The 15,995-nt window shown below is 46.6% G+C and overlaps 1 protein-coding gene across 1 annotated transcript in view; it reads right to left on the bottom strand.

The window, feature by feature from the left end:
- The window catches only part of RHPN2 (rhophilin Rho GTPase binding protein 2), a 52,279-nt gene that overhangs the window by 6,658 nt on the left and 29,626 nt on the right, over positions 1-15,995 (bottom strand). The window contains exons 5-13 of the mRNA XM_081119705.1: positions 12,270-12,347; positions 11,806-11,930; positions 10,159-10,325; positions 7,875-8,062; positions 7,315-7,471; positions 5,061-5,180; positions 3,387-3,581; positions 720-796; positions 20-166 (exon numbers count right to left, since the gene is read on the bottom strand). Coding sequence (XP_080975831.1) covers positions 20-166; positions 720-796; positions 3,387-3,581; positions 5,061-5,180; positions 7,315-7,471; positions 7,875-8,062; positions 10,159-10,325; positions 11,806-11,930; positions 12,270-12,347 — 1,254 coding nt within the window. The remainder of the gene's footprint in view (positions 1-19; positions 167-719; positions 797-3,386; positions 3,582-5,060; positions 5,181-7,314; positions 7,472-7,874; positions 8,063-10,158; positions 10,326-11,805; positions 11,931-12,269; positions 12,348-15,995) is intronic.

The following is a 15,995-nucleotide window of genomic DNA, read 5'->3' on the forward strand; positions in this document are numbered from 1 at the left end:
TAGAATGGCACATACTCACCGCAGCAGAGCAGTAAGGATCCAGGAAGTGGACTTGAACTGGAGAGTTTCCTCTCAAGGTGAACCCCAAGTCCCCTTCTTCCACGGTGAAGAGAATGCTTTGAGGAGCTGTCCATCTCTTGTTAGCCGAAAACACAGACAAAGGGCCCTTTGGAAAAGAGCATCGTTAGCTGTAGGATCTGAAGGCTGAATTGGGCATTTGAAAGTGAAAGGAAATGTTGCCTTGTCCCTGCAGATGTCACTCGGCCTGGCTCAGAGACCAATGTAATGGCACCATCTGGGATAATACATGCTACAGCAGTCACACGAGAACATTAATTGCCGTTTTCTCTAAAATAGCCAATATATTTTAAATAAAATTGTCTTGCCCGGATGGGCGTGGCTCAGCTGTTGAGCATCAGCCTAGGATCTAGGAGACTGGGGTTCGATTCCCGGTCAGGGCACATGCCCCGGTTGCGGGGGCGTGCAGGAGGCAGCCGATCAATGACTTATCATTGATGTTTCTATCTCTCTCCCTCCCTCTCCTTTCCTCTCTCTGAAATCAATAAAGATATATGTATTTTTCAAAACCTTAAAAAAAAAAATTGTCTTAATTAAAACCCCTAATTTAAAAATCTAAAATACCCAAAAATAACCTTTTGTATACTTGTGACATGTAAAAGCTGTCCCTTAGATCACTATGCAATTAGCACTCAACATACCAGTTTCTGGAAGAAGTCTGTGGCTGTCACCTTGGAGAACTGTGGCACTGTAATTTCAACCTCTTGCTCAGTTTTAGCTAGAAAATAAGATGAAAAGGGAAAGCATGGATGTTTCTGTAGCTGAGAGTTATCCTTGACCCTGACCAGGTAGCTCAGTTGGTTAGAGCATCATCCCAATATGCCAAGGTTGTGGGTCCGATCCTTACTCAGGGCACATACAAGAATCAACCAATGATGCATAAATGAGTGGAACAACAAATCGATGTTTCTCTCTCTCTCAAAATAAATTTAAAAAATATAAAAAATAAAAATTCAGGTCTAAGTCCTCACTCAGAAGGGAAGAGAAAGCAATCCTTGCTCCGGGTCACGTGTCTGGCCGCTGGGTTTAGACTAGTACAGAAGATGGACTACTGGTCAACCCCCTGGTCCAGTGTGACCTGTATCTACTATGAGCCATACCCTACTCTGGGGATGGGACAGGGTAGTGACAAACAACACATTCCCTGCCTTCAAGAAGCTTATTTATATTCTAGTGGACTTCCTTTGGCATTTATAAAACCCTACAGAGAAGTCATCTATGTTTTAGGCGTGGCTGTCATGGAAGGAAGTACCATGTCTGACAGCACAAAGGCCTGGAGGAGATGTGCTTCCTTTCATTATCAGTGTGTAATGTGATGATTTCACAGTGAGCAGTGGGTTTGCCAAATTGTGTCCATCAATAGCTCAAATCTCCACATATCTGTGCCAGGCCCAACCCACCCTTACCACGAGGCTCGTTGGCTTCTCACAAAGGATCCTAGAACAGGCTCAATATACATGAACAATAGTATAAAAAGAAAACCTGAGGAAGCAGACTGGTACCGCTAAGGTAGATCATACCCCTCTATTCCCAGGATGACCCTGTGGCTTCTTACAAACTGTATGATACTGCGCTGGGCTCGGAGAGGCTGCTCATCCACTAAGAGTGGTGCCACCACTCCTGGACCTCACCAGGAGCCATGTGTTTCCCTCCCTCCATGAGGTTAAGTCTCTACCCGCTGGCTACAGAGCACATGGTGTGGACAAGGGGGTCAAGGAGGTGGCCACAGTGTCCGTGAAGGAGACTCCCTGAGCACTATTCCTATCTCCGCCCACCAGCTTTGTCACCTGGGGAAAGGACTTAGATCCCCCTAAGCCTTTAAGATAAGGGCAATACCAGTACTTCCCTCATACAGTCGGAAGGAGAGTTGAGTGAGATTCTGTATACAAATGGTGCTTGCTGCTGTGCCTGGCAGACCTCAAATGCCCAGGAGATATCAGCCAACATTATTAAAGACAATCCCAGGATTCTAGCCTGAGCCAGAATCTAATTCTAAGGAGCAGGACCCTGAACACTGGGGGTGGAACTCCAGAGACTGGAACAGAGGTTTAGGAAGTCGGGTGGGAGGGGGTATGGCCAAAGGGGGATTTCCTCGACTGGACCCCCCTCCACCCCCTTCCCCTAACTCCTAGAAAGATCCTGGTCATTCTCACTGTCAAGTCACCCCTCGGGGAGGTCCCTCCACTCCTAAGCTCGAGGGCAGAACTGACTGCTGCCTTTCCAAGGGCAGCAACAACTGCCCAGTTCACCTCCGTACTTCCGAAAACGGGACAGTGCTCAACACCTTGGAGGTCCCTGGAAAATGCTCACGGTGCACAATCTCACTTATATACAGAATCTAAAATAGTCCAACTCATCGAAGCAGAGAGCAGAATGCTGGACGCCAGGGGTCGGGGTAGGGGTAGGAGAAATGAGGAGATGGTGGTCAGAGGTACAAAGTCTCAGTTACACAAGATAAGTAAGCTCTAGAGATCTACCGCACAGCATGGTGACTATAGTTAACGACATCACACTGTATACTTGAAATCTGCTAAGAGGGTTGATCTTAAGTGTTCTTCACACACACACACACACACACACACACACACACACACACACACACAATGAACTAGGTTTTGAAGAATTTTCCCTCCATCCCCTGGTTCCACTGTTATCAGTGAAAGTTTTACATCCCATTTCATAATAAAAATAACGTTTGTCTTAGAAGAAAAACAAAGGTTGGTGCTAATATAAGATGGAGCGAACCAGGGAAAGAGCAGGCCTAGAAGAGAAAATAAGGATGTGCTGGCTTTCAAACCATGCAGCCCGAGCTGTAAAAGACAGATAACCAAGTGCCGCTTCCCAGAAGGCAGATGGAGTGTGGGTGGGAGAGGGGTGCAGCCAAAATGTCAAGGCGAAAGGCGGTTTCATGGGCCTCCTGAGTAGAGGTGATGGCTGGAGCCCCAAAGGAGGTTGGGAGACTTTAAGGAAAGAAATCTAGAGGAGGAACAGTCAGCAAAGGGGGTGGAGAGGAAGGTGGGAATGGCCAAGGTGGCAGGGCACCCCAACACCACGGGAGGAGCACCAAGGGGCAGGAGGGGAGTCAGAAGTCACTAAGGGGTTGACAAGGACAAGGTCATGAAGAAAGCCCTGGATTTGGGTACACAGGATGAGCAAGAGTGGCATTTTGCCCCCTCCTGGTGCCCAGTGCATCGTGAGAGTTTGCCCAGCCCCTGTAGAGTGAACAAATAAAGGCTGTGCAACCCAGGTGACCCTGCCTCTCACACAGGGCACTCTCGGCACCTGGCACAGGCACCCAGATCACTCACAAATAATGTCAGGAGCATCCATCAAGTTCAGCAGGTCATCATCCTCCTGGTGCTGAGTGTACTTGAGCCGGGATCGCTGGTGTGCCACGGACAGCACCTCCTGCAGCAGCTCGATGTTGCGGAGCTTCTTGCACAGGCTCACCTCCCTCACGGACTCCTCGTGATGGGCAATGGCTCTGCGCAGATGGGACTTGCCTGCCAACAGAAAAGCAACACCATGTGACGTGTGTCCTAAATTGCAACAAAAGTACCTCAAGGAGAGCCAAATGCCCAAGGATCAGCCCAGAAAGGTGGATGTTCCCTTTTCTGAAGAATCTGCCCAGATGGCTTAGGTCTCTCTGAAGTGCATGTGCAATATGCTCACTTACATCCATAAAACATCCATTCAGCATATATTTACTGAATGTTCCAGGCAGTGGAGATAAAGCAATGAACCATACCTAGCCTCTGCATTCATGCAGCTTACATGCTAGTGGTGGAAGACAGATAATTAACAAGCAAAGCAGTATGTAATGGAATGTGTGGCAATCAGGTTATGGAGAAATGTGAAACGGTAGGCAGAGGTGGCAAGAGAAGACTGGGAATGGTAAGTTGCTCTTCCATGATGGGTGATCAGGGAAGATCTTTTTGAAGGTAACTTTTGAATAGAACCCTGAAGTAAGGAAGGAAGCAGCCATGATGATATCTGACAGAAGGGCATTTCTGAAAGCAGAAACAGCAAGTGCAAAGGCCCTGGGGCTGGACCATGCCTATGTGTTCAAGGACAGCAAGGAGTTTGGGGGTGAGGCAGAGAAGGGTAGGGAATGAAGGCAGAGAGGAGCAGGGGCCGGACCATGTCCAACCATGCATGGTGAGGTCCTATACACCTATTGTGGGTAAGATGGGAGCCCATCAGGGTGTGAGCAGAGGACTGATCTGATTTGACCCATGTGAATGGACTATGAAGGAAGGTGCAAAGAGGAAAGCAAGACGACCAGCTATGAAACCAGTGCAAAAAGCTGTGTAACCTCTCTGGGCCCATTTCCACAACTGAAAAATGGGGAATCATGCTATACCCATCTCATAGGATTGTGTGAGGCTTCAGCAAGTCAACGTCAGTTTAGTTAACACTGTATGTGTGGCTTGGACCAGGTGATAGGGCAAGAAGCAGCCGGTTTTCTAGGTAGAGTCAATGAGATTTGCTAATCAATTGTGAGGAGACAGGGCACAGAGTGAGTCCAAGGGTTCTGGCTTGCACACCTAGAAGGATCTGGCTTGCACATCTAGAAGGATGCAGTTGCTGTCACTGAGATGGGGAAAATGCGTGGCGCGGGAGGTAGGAAGTGAGACTTGGCAGAGACCAAGCCAGGACAATTCATTCCCAGTTCTCAGGTGTGGCCCGAGAAAATGAACCACCGTGTCCTTCCATACAAGGGGTGATGAAAGACTGTCAAAGCTCTAGCTCCACTGGGGAGGCCTGGGCCTCGCAAAACCCGTTGAGAACACAGCTCTGGAAGCCTATAGAGATTAGAGGACTACACCTCATGGTTTCTGAATCTGGAGTGGCCACCATGACTCTGGACCCCTGCTCTCCAAGGCCTGCCCTGGGGACATGTTGGGGGTTGTTTGTGAGCAGGACTAGCTGGGCATCAAGTGGTCCACTGGGAGGGAGGGAGCAGGAGAGCCAATACACACCCAGCTGCCGGCGCTGATGAGCGTTTTTCAGCGTGGCCAAGGGCGTCAGTCCCTCTGGCATGTGGTCGTAGAGCTGGGACAGGCACTTCTCCTGGTGGTCTTCATCTGCACCAGGCTTCACTGCAATGAGAACCACAGGATGAGCCCCTTCTCATGGCCATGGCCGAGGGCTCTGGAGACAGCACCACAGACCCACGTAGAGATTTCTCTCAACTACATATTCTGCTTCCTTCCTTCTCTAGTTTTACAAGGCACTTGGGAAAACAGGTCTCCTTTCTGCCCTTGGACAAACGCCAGGCAATCCAGCCCACCGTCTTTGCATACTTGGGGCTCATAATTTGGTCTTGAGGTCCCACTCACAACGCCCTCCAAGCCACCCACTTCCCGGGACCTCCTAGCACAGCCCCGTCTCAAACCTCTGGTGGCCTCTGTGCCTGCACCCTCCCTGGCACGCACCCCCCCCCCCCAACCTCAACACTTTCAGCCTCCATCCCAGAGCTCAGGTAGTGTTCTTTCTCTAACTGTTCTTTCCTTCCCTGATCAGCTGGAAAAGCTCTCCTCAGCATTCAAAGTCCAACTCAAATGAAAAACTGTCCATGACTACACCAAGGAGTCCAGCTGCTGCCTCACTGGTGTCTCTGCTGCAATTACTGAAGCACTATATTCGCGCTGGTTTACATGACCTGCCCTGCCTAGCAGACTACATAATACTAGCAGTAGCAGCTAACACTTTCAGAGAGTCCACCTATATACAAGGCACTACTTAGTTTTGCACACAGCACACACTGTTTTCAGAACAGCCCTACGAGATAGGTTCCCTTCATATCTCCATTTTAGAGATGAGAAAACTTAGGCACAGGGCAGCTAAGTAACTCGTCCAAGATCACAGCCAGTAAACGGCAGAGCTAAGATGTGAACCCAGGGAGGCTGGCTCCAGAGGTTATCCTTCTCAGTATGCTGGAGGCTGCCTTGATTAGCACTAATTACAACATTCCCACCCGACCTGAGATCAGAGCCAAGACAAGGGTGAGGAGAGAGACACACTCACCTCCAGCTGGGAACTGAAGGGAGTTCCAAAATCTCAACAGTCAAGGTACACAATAGTTTAACACAAGTTTCAATGCAAAAAACCCATGTAAAAAAAAAAATCAAAACTACTTTTTGCTTTGGGCTCCAATGTGACTCAGCATAGCATTGTTACCAATCCCTGTCTTTACTTATTTATTTCTTTATTTAGACAGGAAGGGAGAGAGAGAAACATTGATTGGTAGCCTCTAGTACGCACTGCGACTGGGAATCAAACCTGCTACCTGGTATGTGCCCTGACTGGGAATCAAACCCCAGACCCTTTGGTGCATAGGATGCTCCAACCAACTGAGCCACACTAGCCAGGGCTCCCCATCTTTATTTAAAATTCTGATCACCCCTGGCTGGTGTGGCTGGGTAGGAGCATTGTTCAGTACACTAAAAGGACATGGGTTGATTCTCGGTCAGGGCACATACCCAGGCTGCAGGTTCGATCCTAGGTTGGGGCATGTGCTTGAGGAAACCGATCAATGTTTCATTCTCACATCGATGTTTCTCTCTCTCTCTCCCCCCCTCTCCCTTCCTCTCCCTCTAAAATCAATTTTAAAAAATTGATCACACCCTGGCTGGTGTTGCTCAGTGGTTAGAGCATCAGCCCACACACCAAAGGGTTACAGGTTTGATTCCTGGTCAAGGGCATGTACCTGGGTTACAGGTTTGCTCCCCGCCCCAGTCGGGGTGCAAGCGGGAGGCAGCCAGCAGCAATCAGTCAGTGTGTCTCTCTCACATCAATATTTCTCTCTCTCCCTCCCTCTTCCTCTCTAAAATCAATTTAAAAAAATTAATCACCATGGAACTTTTTTGCATTACTTTTGATTCATTGAAAATGTGACATTAAAATTTTATCTTGATTACTGAGCTTTGGGGCATTCCCTTAGATTTTGTGCCTGAGGCAAATGCCTCCCAGCCCTCATCTTGGTCTGTTCTAGATCTCCATGCCACTGTCTGCTCCAATCCAGGCAGAATTAGTGCTTCCCCTTTTCCTCCCACAGTGGAAACATGAACGCCTAATCCCACCCTGGCCTATGTGACAGCTGCTTGGGTCAATGTGTACTTCCCACCCTCTGTCCAGGGCAGGCAGACAGCCCTGAATCTCAGCTCAGAATCTCCCGGAGGCAAGAAAACCACAACCCTGACCAAAGCCCAGAGCCCGAGCCCCAAGCCTTACACTGGTGGTCGATGAGGAGAGTGGCTACAAAGTAGTGGGCCAGGGCTCCATAGTGGTGCGCCTTCACACACGCCACCCTGGCCCAGGAGTAGGGGATGTTCTCCTTCACTGGTGCCTGGCTCATGGCCGCGTGCAGCTGCTGATAGACCTCTTCCACCTGCAACAGAAGGGATGTTGGGAAGGGGGAGCCTGGCACAGAAGCCCTCATGCACCCAGGCTGCAGAAAAAGAACCCTTTCTTCTCTGAAGCAGCCCCTGCCAGAGGACGCTCTAGAATCTGGGAGCATCTCCAAGGGTTCTTCATGCTGTCGGTGTCAGAGATAACAGGAAGATCAGGCAACTGTCATTATGCTGGTTTTTAGGCTAAGCTACAGATGGAATCAGTGATCCATATCTGAAACACCAGTACTTGCCAAGAAAATACAAGCCAGCACTCTGGCCAGTGTGGGCATGCTGCCCAGGTCATGGGCAAGCTGCCATGGGAAGCCCCCACTGCTTCCAATGGGCCTGCACCAGTGCATCCTGCCCACTCTGAAAGTCACCAGAACCAGGCAGGCTTACCTTGGCAGCCTCCTGAGCCACCTTCACCAGCATGAAGAACTCATTCTGGATCCCAGGAAGGCAGATTTTCTCAAACACGTTTTCTTGGGCCTGTGCAAGCATCATTTTGACCAGCACACTGAGCATGGCAGGGCTCATGTCATAACTCGGTGTGTGAGTAAATGTCTCTTTCAGGTAGTTTAAAACCCCTACAATTGGAAATTTTTTGCACATTAATTAGGATCATATTTATTTCACCATGATGCTCAGAAATACAGAGAATGACAGAAGCAAAAATATAAAACTGGCATCCTAGAGTATCTTAAAAAATCTGGTTCTCAATTACCATAAGATCCAGCAATTCCACTGCTAGGGATACACACCAAAGAATGGAAAGCAGGGACTTAAACTGGTAGTTGTGCAATAATGTTCATGGCAGCATTATTTATAATAGCTAAAGGGCAGAAACTACTTAAATGTCCATTGACGGATTAATGTGTAAATGAAACGTGGTATAAACACACAATGGAATGTTTTTCAGCCTTAGAAAGGAGGGAAATTCTGACACATGCTAAAATATGGAAGAAGGCATTATGCTAAGTGAAATAAGCTAATCACAAGGACAAATGTTGTATGATTCCACCGAGATGAGTTATCTGGAATAGTCTGGAATTCATAGAGACAAAAAGTAGAATGGTGTTTGCCATGGGTTGGGGCAGAGAGCAGGGAATGCAGTTACTGTTTAATAGGAACAGAGTTTCAGTTGGGATGATGAAAACCCCTGGAGGTAGCTGTACACCAGTGCGAATGTACTTAATGCCAATGAACTGGACTCTTAAAAGTGGGTAAAATGGTAATTTTGTTGTGTATCTTTTACCATAGTTTAAAAAAAGATAGGACTCTCTTCCAAAACATTTACATCTATATCAAGAAAGAAAATCAGCCCAGCTGGCATGGCTCAGTGGTTGAGCATCGACCTAGGATCCTGGAGATCACGGTTTGGGTCCCAGTCAAGGCACAAGCCCAGGTTGTGGGCTCGATCACCAGTTGGAGGCGTGCAGGAGGCAGCCGATCAATGACTCTCTCATCATTGATGTTTCTCTCTCTCTCCCTTCCTCTCTCTGAAATCAACAAAGACTTACTAAAAGAAAAGAAAGAAAACCAGCCTGCTCCCATCCATTCCTGTCTCTCCTGGGACAATCGTGAGAAATTTCAAACGTGACCAGGAATCAGAGAAAGGTGAAGCAGAAGGCAGGCAGAACGACTGAGGGGCTCTCAGGCGAGACACTCACACTTAACACCTAGGTCATTCAGAAATTCAGGGCTTTTGCCCAGGACCCCAGGAAAAATCAGCTCAGCCCATTCCAAAGGAAATTTTCATGCTGTAGCACTCAGCTTCCTTTTTTTTATGCTTTAGAAAATTAACTGTTACAACATAAACAGACATCAACCTGGAGCTAAAATAAAATCTCCACCACGAATCCCATCTGACTGGTTCCTCTGGTTTTGCTGCAAAGCATAGACTGCTCTGCAGAAGGATGGCAAACTGCCGCAGGCTGTCTGCTCCCCCCTAGGTTCCTCCACTCTGTTCTCAAGCTGCGTTTTGTCCATATCTATAATCTCAGAGACAGGTCACAAAGTACACCTGCTCAAGATACTCAGAATGATGAGTCCAGGAAAGGATTTACCGTGAAAGAAATGGATTCCTACATGGAATATTAGCATATTGGTTCATCCTGAGTGTGCCAGACACAGGCTCTGTTAGAGAGGAGTAAGGCAGGGCCCGTGGACACCCACCCTAGGCCTAGCCACTGCACGAGGCCTCTGATCCCTGGTCCTCCATAGGTTGGTGCTAAGTGTCACTTAACAAAGAGCCAAGAGGAGCAACCTTAAGTGGACAGGCTTCATAGAAATATATAAAGGCATAAATAGTAATGGGCACCAATGAGGCACACTTGGTTTTTAAAAAGCCTACATTTTCACTACTCGGGAAAATTTACTCTGTTCTTCAGTACAGTGCACATAGGAACACTTCATTCACTGCCATCCTTGGGGCCACTCATTTGGAAAAGATTAATCATTAACCACAGGATTCACTATGTACATGAGCCATAACCCAGACTCAGACTGAGCCAACATGGTTTAAACCACTAAGTCAGTCCCTTGGTGGGAAATTACACCAGTGCTGGAAACTGGTCTGGCCCTTTCAGGCCTGTGAGACCAAGCGTGGGCCTGGGGAGGACCCGCAGACCCACTTCAGCTGGGGTACCAGGACTCTATCCCAGCAGCCCTCTCGGAGACCCACCTGCGGCTCTCTGAAATGCGTCCACCGCACTCTCCAGCCCATCTTGCATCTGCCGATTGCACCGGGTCCCGATCTGTGTGTAGAGGGCTCCAATGTTAAAGAGAATGCTGGCTTTCTCCAGTAACAAATTCTGTTGGCTGACTGGGACCCCGGTGAGGGAGTCATACCTTTTAAAAGAAATGTGTTGTAAGCATACAGATTGCTTGGCTAGTTAATGCCATTTTGGGGTGAAAAATGGGCAACATTTATTTCTTGAAAAAATTCAAAGATGAACATGCAATGAGGCTTTCATTTCCAAACAAGATGATGGGCTTGATCATACTGAAGACACGCACAATAGCACACAAAAATAAGGTTTCACAACCAAAATTTCATTTCAGTAGGTGAATGGATAAACAAGCTGTGGTATATCCATACAGTGGAATATTATTCAGCACTAAAAAGGAAAAAAGAGCTATCTAGCCGTGAAAAGACATGCAGGAACTTTAAATGCATATTGCTAAGTGAAAGAAGCCAATCTGAAAAGGCTACATACTGTACGACTCCAACTATATGACATTCTAGAAAAAGCAAAACAACGGAGACAGAAAAAGAATCAGTGGTTGCCAGGGTTTCAGAAGGGAGACGGGGGAGGGACGAATAGGTGGAGCACAAAAACTTTTCAGGGCAGTGAAACTACTCCGCATATTATAATAGTAGATACTTTCATTATACATTTATCCACATCAATACAGAATGTACAATGCCAAGAGCGAACCCTAACGTAAACTATGGGCTCTGGGTGATAATGTACCAATTGTAGTAAATAGATGTACCTCTCTAGTGGGGGATGTTGATATTGGGGGAGGCCGTTGGTGTGTGGGGGCAGGAGGTATATGGGAAATCTCCGTACCTTTCCTTCAGTTTTGCTGTGAGCCTAAAACTGCTCTAAAATACACATGTAAAAAATAAAAGGCTCCTCCTAAATGAAATACAGAAATTACAAATCCCTCATTATTCTTGCTAAAGTCTAAAAGATTCAGGATTTGTTTTAAAGTTGACACATCAACAAGCAGGTAGGCGTGGAGCTTCTCCTTAATTCAAGACGGAGGTGAAATCGCCCTCAGTGCCTTCACCAGGGCAGGCGGCTGGCAGCAGCTGCCTTTCCCCCCACGGGGTGGGCGGCGGGTGGGCCTGCTGGGGGTAACTGAACTCTGCATAGGATCCTTGCCATCGGGGCTTGGTCTCCTCTCACCCACCCTCAGAGCAGGCGCCGCATCTCCAAAGTACTTCAGCAACGCTCCTCTTAAATATTCTGCTTTGCCCTTGTCGCTGGGATGAAACCTGATTCCCAGCCCCCACCCCACCTGGGACAAGAATCTTGCTTCTTGTTAGTTCCACCTCAGAGCCCCAGCGCTTCCCCGAGAAAATGAGCATGAAAAAATGCCTCTTCTCTTGGCTCACTTGTTCTGAGAAGCAAAAGGCAAGGTCTACTGGAGCCTCCGCCCCTCGGGTGCCCTTCACAAATAAACACCAGTTTATCTACACGTCCTGTATAAAGGGGACAACTAGAGAGAGGGGCCCGCAGTGCAGAGGAGCCTCGGTGGTGCCCGGGCTCCAAGCTGTGTCTGAACTGGGGCAGCCCCTGTCCCTGCCCCAGGCACCTACCACGTAAACAAGATCCCCATCTGCCGGGTGGGCGGGAAGAATCGGCTCTCTACAAAGCCCAGCTGGAGGTAATAGCTCATGAGCAGTTCAACGCCCTCCTCGTCTCGGCTGGGTGTCCGGCAAGCCTGAAAGGAAAGGGACCACGGCCCAGGGAGAAGGGGTGAGCACAGAGCAGACAGGGTGGAAGGTGCTCTCACAGGCTACTCCTGTGGAGCGTGGACCCTGCTACTGAGACCATGAACTCTAGGAGGGATGGGAGGGGCTGGGATGAACTGAGTGTGGGCTGGTCTCTTCCCTTCTGTGGGCTTATATGACAAGCAGAACAGATGATTCCGACAGCCCCCGCCCCATCACCTCCAACCACCTGCAGTTCCATAAGGTTTGACGTGCGACAGTGAGATACTCTGAAGACTAAACGAGCCCCAGCAGCCATCCTCCCCTCCCTGCTGCACGCAGAACCCTACCTGTCTCAGATCCATAAGATCTGCTATTTCGTCTTCATATAAGTAGCTATCTTCAATGTAATGTTCCACAATAAAATCCTGTAAGAAAAATGGGATAAGACAAAATGGAGCTAAGGTGTCTTTCAAAACCATAAAGAGGTATAAAAGTAACTTCTAATGTGCTCACTTTAAAAATACATGTAGAACACACAGAAACCTATGGGAGATCTTACATTATGGTGATTTTCTGAGTGGTGGGATTTATTTTTCTGTGTTTATGTGTATTTTAAAACTTTGCTTTTGTTGCTTCAGTAAAAAGGAAAGCTGAATTTATTACTTTTTAAATGTCTTTGTGACACAGTGAAGCGATCTATACATTAAACGATTCTGGTAAATGTCACAGATATTCAGGGGCTCAGACGTGCATCCTTTGGGCTGCCCTCAGTACCCGGGCACAGGATCTTCCTGGAAAAAGAAACTTGTGTCTGGGGACTGTTACAAGGGCCTGCGATGTGAACCTTTGTGACAGCAGCTCTGGCACTTCCACAAATGAAGCCCCCCCAGCGAGACCCCCTATCGGGCCCAGAGCCCAGCGTCTGACAAGCGCTCGGTGAGCTCACTCAGTCAGAGGGCACACACTGATGGAGCGCGCCCGTGCCAGGCACGTCCACAGCACCTGGGCTACATCAGTGAACAAAAACAAAGATCCTGCCCGGGAGAGCTTATGTTCTCGCAGGGGTACAGACAGTAACAGGCACAACGAATACGTAAATTACATGGTATATTAGACAATGGCAAGTGTTAAGGGGAAAAACAAGAACAGTACAGGGGGATGGAGAACACGTTCCTGCATAACATCCTCTGTGAGTGCTCGCTCTCCTTCGCTGCAAGAAAGATGAGGAGAGATTGCGCAATTACGTTTCCCAAGTGTCCGTGAGGTTTCTCTTTACACACTTTCCACATTAAAGCTCCTCCTGCTTTTTGTCCGTTCAATGCATATCTGCACACACACACGTGCCCTCATTTTACAAAAATGGGATTGTATGAATATACAGCTTTGCTTTGTTTTTTTTCAATTGGTAATAAAACAAATGTTTTCACATACTATAAAGCATTCTATAACACGAGCTTTAAGGGTTATATAATCCTCCAACGTAATGAACGTACAATTTATATTCAACAAATAAATTGAGCACCTACTATGTGCTAGCCAATAGGTACCATGATAGCCTTCACCCATTCTTGTTGGACCTTAAAGTCATTTGTAAGTTTTGCAATTAAAGATAACACTACACTGTGACGCTCATCCCTGTGCACACCTCTGATTAGTTCCTCAGAATAAATCCTGAGAAGATGTCTTGCTGGACCCAAGACTATGCAGAGACTTCTATTTTTGAACTTGGTCCCTTTACCCAATTTTTATTTTCGTTTTATGATGCTGTCACAGATTTTCTTTACGACTACTTAAAGTGCTGATGTTTGGAATCAGCTCCTCTAGCAAAAAAATGATGATTTGTAAAATTTGAAATGGCTTTCAAATGTTATTAATTATGCCATTAGTGACATTAATTACAGTGAAGGTGATCTCAAGGACAAAGTTCACTAGGGCTTCTCCGATGACATCCCTGAGAGCAGGGCCAGGGCTACCATCCAGGTGATGCTTCAGAGAGCAGCCTGTTGTTCTGTCAACCTCCACTGAGGACATTAGCAAAAACTTTCTTAAAAGGAGAGAAATTACTCTTAAAATATGAAGTTAAAAGAGAAACCTTAGGTTAACCTCACAGAAGTAAAAAAGGATCTTGATAAAAATTCTTAATGTATTCCTAACTTAGTAAACTAGGACAGATTAAACATATTTATTAGATAAAAAATATATAGCTGAAACCCACTGTAACCATCAGGGAAAAGAATCTGCTATTACTTAGCATAATTAGCATAATTCTGAAAGCTCTCTGGCCAAGAAATTAAGGAAAATAAGATATAAATATTAGAAAGGAAGAAACAGTAATTTTTTTTTGCAAAATAATAGTATACTAACAAAACTTCACGACACCAACTAATAAGAATTCAGTAGATTGGCTAAAAAGTTAACATATAGAAGTCAATGGTCTTCCTTTCTTATACAGCCAATAACCAGTTAGAAAAATATAGCAGGGGAAAAAATAATTTTCACAACAATAAAAGCACAGTATTCCTATAGGGATAAAAATAATGTAATTAAGCAGATAACTATGAAACTCTCCTGAAGGGCATTAGTTAGGTCATTCTTTCATTTAAATCATAAAATCACTTCAATAAGACACGTGTGGTTCCTGCCCCTGTAAACTTGCTGTTGGTTGACATCAACAATTGGATGAAAACGTGCAACACTATAAGGTGCAATTTTGTCCAAATTAGGCTACGATTCTAATGAAATTTCAATCAAAGCCCCAAAGTACTATTTTTGGAAAACTTGACAAAGTATGAAAGCGAAAACATGAAAGAAAAGCTAAGAACATTTTGAAAAGCATAGTAATAAAGGAGGCTTGCTCTGTTTACTGTTGGAACACACAGGGATGAAGCAGTGATAGAAGTGGACAGCCAATGAAAAGCAGATACGGGTCTGAAACAGACTGAAGCAGATTCAAAACCTGAAGCCAGAATTCCAGGGAGTGGGAAAGGCTGAAGCATCCAACAGGTCCAGGCAGGGAAAAGGTGGCCCACACGAAGGGTGAGTTTAAGGATTCAGTAGATTGGCTAAAAAGTTTAAGTGGTGTGGATGGTGTGGGATCTCCGGGGCCATTAGAACGCCAGAGCTAAAGGGTCAAGGGGGAGAAGGAGCTTCGGAAACCTGGAGAAGTGGCTCCCCGAGGTGGGTTCTGCACAGCCATCAGGACCTACCCTACGGGAATGCAAAAGGAAGCCAGTTGCGGGAGCTGGGAATAAATGCCCAACTTCCCTCTCCTCCTACCCTCTCATCTTCTGCTGGTGTTCCTCTCCCATGGCCACACCCAATAGGAAACCACAGAGCGGGAGCCTGTTGCTGCCTCCCTGGCACAGAGCAGGATGGAGGAGGGTGGGGTGCTGGGGGGTTGAGGGGAAGGAGGGAAACAGACACCACCCAGCACCACAGATGGGCTCTTTAGACATAGTTCAGGGGAAACTGGCTGCCTGTTTGGTGAAAACAAAAAGTTAAAGCCTTACACCTCACATTTTACCCCAAAACAAATTCCAGACAGATTAAAGATTTGAAGTTAAGAATTTTAAACAGCCCAGCTGGGTGTGGCTCAGCAGTGTAGCATCGACCTAGGACCCAGGAGATTGGTGTTCGCTTCCAGTCAGGGCACATGCCCGGGTTGCGGGACAGATCCCTAGTAAGGGGGCATGCAGGAGGCAAAACCGATCAATGACTCTCATCATTGATGTTTCTTTCTCTCTCTCTCCCTCTCCCTTCCTCTCTCTGAAATCAATAAAGATATATTTAACCAAAAGAAAAAAGAAACGGGTCATTGGGGAGAAAAAGGGATATCTGTAATATTTTAAACAAAAATAAAAGTTTAAAATTAAAAAAAAAACAATAGCAAAATATTTATAACATCTCGGAACAGAGAATGCCTTTCTGAAGATGTCAGCAAGGCAGAACTGCAAAGAGAAAAACTGATAGCTTTAACATAAAATCTGTATGTATACACACAATTTTTAAACTGGTTATTGCTTATATAACAAAAGTTAAAGGAAAGAATATACTGAAATATTTGCAATACGTAA

This window comes from Miniopterus schreibersii (assembly GCF_964146895.1).
Source record: "Miniopterus schreibersii genome assembly, chromosome: 18".
NCBI lineage: Eukaryota > Metazoa > Chordata > Mammalia > Chiroptera > Miniopteridae > Miniopterus > Miniopterus schreibersii.